At 37.2% G+C, this 8,406-nt stretch overlaps 1 protein-coding gene across 1 annotated transcript in view; it reads left to right on the top strand.

Annotated features, from left to right (window-relative positions):
• Positions 1 to 8,406, top strand: part of si:dkey-237h12.3 (teneurin-3) — a gene marked incomplete in the record, with an annotated part of 271,624 nt that overhangs the window by 172,756 nt on the left and 90,462 nt on the right. The window contains 1 exon segment of the mRNA XM_014001975.1: positions 7,131 to 7,256. Within this exon segment, the coding sequence (XP_013857429.1) occupies positions 7,131 to 7,256 (126 nt within the window).

The following is an 8,406-nucleotide window of genomic DNA, read 5'->3' as shown; positions in this document are numbered from 1 at the left end:
TTGTTAAATAGATGCAGCCCTCTGACACTTGCCTCAGGTGACTGAGATAGTTTCCACAACTTCTCCTCTCTTTTATCCACTGCCAATTCTCCTGCCAGGTGCCATCACGTATACAGTGACAATGTGCACTCATAATTTAATACTCTTCCACTGTCAACTCACACAGTCCCAATAGATGATAGATAAGCTTAAAGGCAAACATATTCACTACTTTGTATGTTATTTCATGCATTTATAATGAATAACATTAACAGTATGTTTCTTTTTTTATTAATGCAAAAGAAAAAAATTAATAAAAATGCTTGCTGGCAGAGCAGTGTCAAATTTGGAATCTGGCTAATTGACCAGAACAGCTCCTGCACTTCTAATGAGCCACATCTGCTGATGTGAGTCTTACCTGTTCCAGCTCTGCAAACAGACCCTCCTGGAAGAAATTCAAGGATTGTTCAGAGTCCAGCTTTTGTGTTCAAACCCTTGAGGTGTATTATAACTAAAGACAGGACCAGAAGCTGGAACTTGAAGACACAAACGATGACTGCCCCCTAATGGTTGGTTCCAATATTTGTTTTGGGTCCCACCCTACTTCCCTTATCAAAAAAAATAAATAAATAAATAACAATACACTCCAAATGTTATATTTGACATTTGTCAATTCGCATGGTTCTAACCCTGATGCTATTTAAAAATATGCATTTTATTTCAGAACATTTAGTTTTAGTTTGTTGTTTTTAGGTTTCAAAAAGTGTCAAGTTMTACAAGATCCAATATGGCAGCTCCCAAAGACAAGGACAAATTGTTTTCAGCACTGAACAACAGGAGGAGGGAACATTTTATCTATATTTATTAATTTTATTGGTTCAGACTGAGAGTAATAACTTGTTTTGTTGTTGTTGTTTTTGAGGGGGTGGGTTGGTAGGGGGTGGTATGTTTGAACAGCTTCACAGATAATGTTAGTTGGGTGGGTAGTTAGTAAGTTAGTTAGTCAGGTGGTGGTTGGGCAGTTAGTTAGTTAGTTGAAAAGGAAAAAGTAAGAACCTGCTTATCCCCACTCTTCTCCAAAACTTATTAAAAATAATAAATGTGTCTGTTTTCTTCTTCTAAATCGCACCATAAGATTTTCAGTCAATTTTATATTTAAATTATATAACAATTACAAAATAAATATCATTGATATATTCATTTTATATTTGTCTTCCTTTTCCATCAAAATATGTAATATTAGCACACCTACATCTTCACATACAATAGGGGTGCAACGATACAGAAAATTCACAATTCGTTTCGGTTCAGTACTTTAGTCCCACAGTTTGATATTTTTTCGGTGCAAAAAAGACAAATTTCCATGCCATTCTTCACTTGTAATTTATTGGACATTAGTTTAACCTCAAAAGTACAGTTTTTAAATTAAATGTTGCTGAAACAGCAAGTTTCTCAGTGGATCTGTGCTCGACAATGCAGCCTAGGTGGAGTAGTCGAACACAGATCCACTGATCCTTCAAYACAGAGCATCTTCAGAAGACAAGTTGATAAAATAAATTTTAAAAATGTGTATTGTTTGATACAGTGTGTATTGAACCTAAAGCACTGTATTGAATGGTTCGATACAGATCCATGCATTGTTGCACTCCTAGTGTATAAGTCTGTATAGAAATCTGTTGCATTAACATATTTACATGCAAGCTGTGCACACACACACACACAAATATACAGTATATATATATATATATATATATATATATATATATATATGTGTATATATATATGTGTATATATATATGTGTGTATATATATATGTGTATATATATATATATATATATATATATATATGTGTATATATATATATATATATATGTGTGTGTGTGTGTGTGTGTGTGTATGTATATATGTATGTATGTATGTATGGGATAAGTAAAAAAAACATATTTATTCCCACTCAAAACATTTAAAAAAATTAAATCAATTTAAATGCACATTTAAAAAAGAAAAAAAAATAGGTCATTAAAACAATGTCAAATGTGATGATATAAACATAGTGCAAATTACCTCTCAATGAGACCATGACCAGAGGAGAGTGGCCTATGCAGGTGCGTCCACTCGTTGAATTAGCTAAGTGACTGCTTTGTATACTAATTGAAAATCAGATACACCCAGGGACTAACACAAAGAGACACAGAGCTTGCTTCACTGGCCTCACAGCTATAAAACAAACCCTTTGTTGGTCAGTCTTGTGGTGGGGATGTTGTTTATCCGTGTGAGATTGATGGAAACTCTGTCCTAGAGAGAGGGAACATCTCTGCTCAGAGCCGCTGCTCAGTTTTATTCTGGGAATTCCCCGGAGGCATCTGTGGCCAGCTACTTTCCAATGTAAAACAATATTTATCCTGGTAATTTTAAGACTGTTGAGGTCTCAGTTGCTGTTGACACTCTTTTACTCCAGATGGATCGTTTTATTCCTCCCTTAAATAGCCTTATTTATTTATTTGCTCATTAAGTATTTTCTCACTAGCAATAGAAATACTGGTGCTTTATGCAACTTTGCATTTTTATGCTGTAGGCTGCTTCAGTTGTTTGTGTTTTTTTTTATTATATGTAAAAGATGGAGACAGAGGAAGAAAAAAAAAACTTTCATCTGTGACACACTAAGCACAGTGTTTCTCCAGTGGCAGCACCAGCAGTAAACATGTGACCAAAAAATAAATAAAAAAAAGAGGAAAACTTGTTGAGAGAAGCCTGGAGGATTTTCTTTGGGCCATGTTGCATTTTATGGTGCAACAGTGTTTGTGCTTCTGTACACAAGAGACTGTGTGCATGTCAGAGCTCAAAAAGGCATGTAGCAAATTCACAAATTCACTGTTGATGCTCCTCAGGCAACTTTTGACATCAGTGATTAGAGACCTGCTTTTCCAGTCATCTTGCTCAAGAAGGAAAATTGCTCCTGGCCCATAAATATTAATTGAACTGGTCTAGGCTGCAGAAATAACTTATGTAAATTTATAAATTGAGGGCTATTCACCTCAAAGCAATTTGTTGATGAGGTAAGTGGGGGAATCAGACTCCGGTGCTCTGAGAGCAGTGAAGAGGGGGGGGACAGCTCTGTGTGGTTCTGTTGCGTGGCGCCTCTGATACACAGGAGACCACACAGTTGCCTTTCAGGTAGAAGACTGATGATACAAGGAGACAGATGTGTAGACAAAGAAAGCCCCCGCGCTTATTATGTTCTATTGATTTGATCGGAAATCAACTCAGGAAAGGTGTTTCAGACAAAGAGAYTTGTACCAGCCTTAATTTACTGCTTTTACCTTTCTGAAAGTTAAACGTTGTCGTGCCTATTTTTAGCCACGYCGCCTGACTGACCTCCAGCAGTGTCAGGCTGGCAGTACAGGAGTGGGATGCCTGTTTTTTTTTAACACAAATACCTGCATTTTGGTTCACCTAAAGGTTAAACAAGGTTGTTAAATGTAATTAGTATTTAAGACAGGATTCAGCTGCGAGGCAACAACTCTTTGTTGAGTGCCGTCTCTGTCGTTCATCGTCTCCCCTGATGGAGCAAAAAGATTCTGTGCTGGCTTCAAACAAGCTCAACTTCCCCAATGCATTTTAGTTTTTTTGTTCTTTATATGTGTTGGGGGGGAAAAAAGGTTTTGCTACATTTTTTTTAAAGAAAAACCCTAACCTGATTTTATTTAGTGTTGTCAATCATTTTTAACAGAGTAGGTGTGTTTTTATTTTTATATTTTTATATTTCCAGGCGGAGGTTTTATTTTGAGTAAATGCTTCACGTCCTCATTTGATCCTTGTCATTTCAGCTCTGTAGTTTTGCCTCAGAAAAAAAAAAAAAAAAAAGGAAAAAAAAAGAAACATTTTTATTCTGAAAACGGGATTTGTGTATTTGGTGATGGGAATATTTGCAAATTTGTTTTAAACTGCAAAATGCATCTGTTAGGGTAGGATCTGGCTGGGCTGCTACTGTGGGAGGCTTGTAGCCTCGTTGCTAGAATTTTGAAGATATTCAAAAAAATGTGTTAGACAATTTTTTTTTACCATTTTAGTCACAGACTTGTCACAGTCGTGTGGAACGGATCTCAAACTGTTCTGAATTTAGTTTCTGTAAACTGTAAACTGCTAGAGCTTTGGTCTGATACCTGCATGGAAGGGCTCATGACAAAATATTCACGACTAAAAACCACTGTAATAAATATTATTTTTTTAAAAAAAGAAAATAACAACTGGTCCAAATCTGCCATTTTTTATTCCATTGCTGGAGGAAAATAAATCACATTTTTGGTGATGGGGGGGCGGGGGCTGCCAAGATGGGGGACAAAGCAAACTGAGACAGTCTGATGTGGGAGGAGTTGGGCAAGAAAGTAATGTGCACAGATACAGTTTTGCAAGCTGTGCACACAAAAATAGACAGGGATTGTAAAAACACAAACAAAAAAAAAAGGAAAACACAAACTGGTCGCTTAGTTGCAAACACTCACAGTCAGAGTTTAGCAAGACTGTATCTGCATTTATTTTCTTAAAATGTCTTTCAATTTTGGTTCTGCAGCTTGTCTCCAGCACTCGCAGCCTGATGAAATCCTGCCCTTAGGGTTTTAACTACTGGATTTTTTGGGAATTTGATATATTATAAGGCAGAAGACTCAAGTGTGGGATATAAATAAAGTATAGTGCGAAAGTTTTAAAGTGAAAAGGTTTTAAATTTAGGTTCACTTACTTTTTGAAGTATACTTCTCAAGAATTTATGGAGTTCTTTTAATGTTTTTGCTTTCTTTTTGCTTATTCTGCTTTTTATTCACTTCCTGTTCATGTACCTGATTGTGGAGAAGTGAGCGCTTTAAAAATCAAGAAACGTGTGCAGGGGCAGAACTTTCTTCTAAATATATATTGCATCAACTAAACAGCATTTATTTGTCACTTTTATTTTCTTTTAGATATTTATTCATTTTTTCTTCTTTGCATTTTATTTTTTTACCAAAAACATTGCAGTCTGAACACAGGTCCACATGACTTTTGTTGATCATCTTTGTATTTTCGGCTGATTTCACCTTGTTGGTGCTAAACGACTATTTTAGGTCTGACAAACTGTTATCTTTGTTTTTGTTTTTTGATTTTTTTTTCCCAATGATCTAAACAAATTTGTAAAATGGCATTAAAAAAGAGCCAAAGATCCAATTTAGCATTGGTTATTTGCTAAGTTGTTTTGTCTAGACGAAACCGTGCTTCATCCCTCGAGTTTTGAAGCCTTTTTATGTTTGAATATTTCATAAGTCTAAGTTAAGTGGCTTAACAAACAAAATTAATTCCCCTGAAAATAGTCAAGTACAAGGATTGAGAATGACTCGTAAAAAAATGTATGAAAAGGCATGCAAAGTAAACGAATAAACAAACACACAAAGAGAACTTTTAAAACTTTGAAAAAGTCAGCAGAACGAATAAAAAAACACTTTAGAATTGAAAGAAGCTCTCTTTTTGGAAGCACGTTATAAAGAAATGAAAAATGGCTCCAGACTATTGTCCATTATTGTAAATACCAACAGGAACTCCTATAGAGGCTGACAAAGGAAAAATAAATGACTGGATATCACCAGCTGTGAAGAGCTATAATTACTCTAGGCATCACCGTATTAAATACAATATTAAAAAATAAAAATCAGAACAGATGCGTTGGTTTTCTGACTGCCTCCCTCATAGTTCTGATCCTTTTTGTCCTCGGGGACACGCACACAAAGACAAACACACAAGGTGAACCCAGTGTCCCCTCCTGTAATGAATGCAGTCAATCTGATGTTTTCATCTTCCTGTCTGAGACGAGTCAGTCTTGTTAAAACTATTGATGAAACAATCAGAAATCGTTTCTTAGGGCTCGTTTGCTTTATTAGCAGCAAAGATTGATTTTGAAACCGAGTACGATTTTTGACTGAGCGGGCGCGGAAACCAAAACATTTCCACTCGCATGTAAAATCTGAATTATCCGACTGAAATCCAAAGCTACGCCACACCTGTTCATTTGATCCATCAAGGACGAGTGTTGTGTGGCTCCTCACTCAACCGATGCCGAGTATTTTCATCAGGAGGCTTTTTACAAAGCGGACACGCTCCCTGTTGTTTTGTTTTTTTAAACAAAGTATCATTGACACACTGTTCATGCTAGTTTCCCATCTCGCTTTTGCTCTCCCACACACTTGATATTCTCTCTGGCCCCACATCCACCTCTCAAGTTATTTGCTGCAGTCGATATCCATCTTCCCAGCGAGCGACGGGTGTTGGAGAAAAGTTCCTCCCGCAGATCAAATGGTCGGAAATCAAGATGCTTCCTCAGCATGTTCCCGGGCTGGTGACTTTGAAGGAGATAAGCCCTCTCGCTGCGCTCACAGAAACGCCTCAGTTTCTCAAAACAACAAGAGCACAGTTTGATTGCATCCAATTCTGTAACAATAAAGCAGGTTGTCGGCATGAAAGCCAGACACGTTTTTAGTTATGTAAGAGAACTAGAGGAGTTTTCAGCGCCTAACCTTCTCACTTCCACCCCCCCGCTGTGAGCGCCTTTCTCGACACGCTGCCTTCCACTTTCTTAAAAGTCTCTTACTTTGTATCGGTTCTTCTATCTCTTTCCTTCGCGAACGTGTAACGCTGCGTCTCATGTATTAGACTYGGGGAGTTTAAGACTTTTCCAGTGTATTTCGTCTTCCTTTTTTTTTTTTTTTTTTTTTTGTCTGAAGTGGAAGCTTTTTGTGTCAAAATAGAATCTCAGCCCGCTGCTCTCTTTGATGCAGTAGCTGACACTTTGGAACCTTAATGAACAGCACTCCCCGAGGAAACATGGCACAGTATTGATTGAAATGACTTTGTCTGGCCCGTGTTCCTGCGAAGTTCACACAAAAGCCACCCATGGCACCGCAGCCACTAAAACCAAAATAAAGAGGAAAAGTGTTTAGAGTTAAATAGTTGTTGTTGCTYGCGCTGGATCCTTCCGCTGTGCACTCCCACTGGTCCTTTGTGCTTAAGTGGCTTGATTGTTCCTTTGAAACTATTTGCCTGTTTGTTTATCATTTTTCCACCAACCTACACGGCTTTTATTTAATGTGTGCATATGTGTGTGTGTGTGTGTGTGTGTGTGTGTGTTTTAGCAATGCACCTTTTCGGACTCAACTGGCAGCTCCAAGAACTGGAAAACCAGCCGGCTTTTGAGAACGGAGGAGTTGGGAAAATGGGGCCAACTCAGATGAGCATAGTGACAGCTCTGGCTGCTGATGGTGAGAAATACGCCTGACATCTATATAACTCTTAATGTAATGCAGTATATATGTATATTTGTGTGTGTTTACTGTAAAAAAATACTTATTTTATTGCTTTCCACCTTTTGGAATTACTTTTTTAATAGGTTTAATAAGAAACGTTGGTATTTGACAAATAAAGGTATCGTATCACTCTGATATAGAAAGACATAAAATAGTTTGTTGGATTCTATTCTTTGGATCAGTTCTCACATCGCTCCCCTAGCTTTGACCTGAACTCCCACCTTCTTTCCCTTCTGTCGTTTTTGATCTCTTTGAGCTTTTTTTTTTTTTCTATTATTCTTTTGGAGCCAAAGAGACATTGTGCACCACCTGTCCACTGAGTGTCCCACTGGACATTACCAGCCCTCATCTTTTAAAAGAGGTGTTTGATACTGTTAGACCCTGTGTTTTATCCATCATTAACACCTGTCTTTGGTCAGTGGCTTTTCAGGCTTATTCAGACATGAGATGGGTTAGCTTAACATAAAAGGAAAAATAAGAAAACGGGAAAGGAAAGGAAAGGAAAGGAAAGGAAAGGAAAGGAAAGGAAAGGAAAGGAAAGGAAAGGAAAGGAAAGAGTGTGAAAAACTTTGATTGTACCTTTCTAATTTAGGTTATAATTACCCTCTGGTGTAAAAAAATCTTCATAGAATGAAATCAACACTATTGACATTTTTAATAATTACAGACTCACCAGAATTCAGAGCCAGGGAACTAAAAAGGCTAAACAACCTGATAAAGAAAGCTGGTTCTGTTCTGGGGACGACTGTAGAATCTCTGTAGATGATGGTGCAAAGAAGGATTTTACATAAAATCAAGAACATTGTGGACAACCCTGACCATCCTCTTCATCAGGCTGTCATAGAAAGACAAAGTGTCTTCAGTCGGAGGCTTCTTCAACTTCGCTGTAATACAGACTACAATACTTATCGATTCTTACGATACTTATCTACAATAAGTTTTTTAGTTAAAGGAGTTACAACAACACCAAATTTCCCTCTGGGGTCAATAAAGTATTTTTGAATTTGAATTGAATTTGAATTCTCCTGTTTGAATGCTTTGATGTATCTGTACTATGCTCAGTAGGATGCATTACAACAGAGAGTGGTCATTAAATCAACTGCTC

Source organism: Austrofundulus limnaeus, unplaced genomic scaffold (assembly GCF_001266775.1).
Source record: "Austrofundulus limnaeus strain Quisiro unplaced genomic scaffold, Austrofundulus_limnaeus-1.0 Scaffold11, whole genome shotgun sequence".
NCBI lineage: Eukaryota > Metazoa > Chordata > Actinopteri > Cyprinodontiformes > Rivulidae > Austrofundulus > Austrofundulus limnaeus.
Note: the sequence above shows the minus strand (reverse complement) of the source record. Positions and strands in the feature narration are given on the sequence as shown.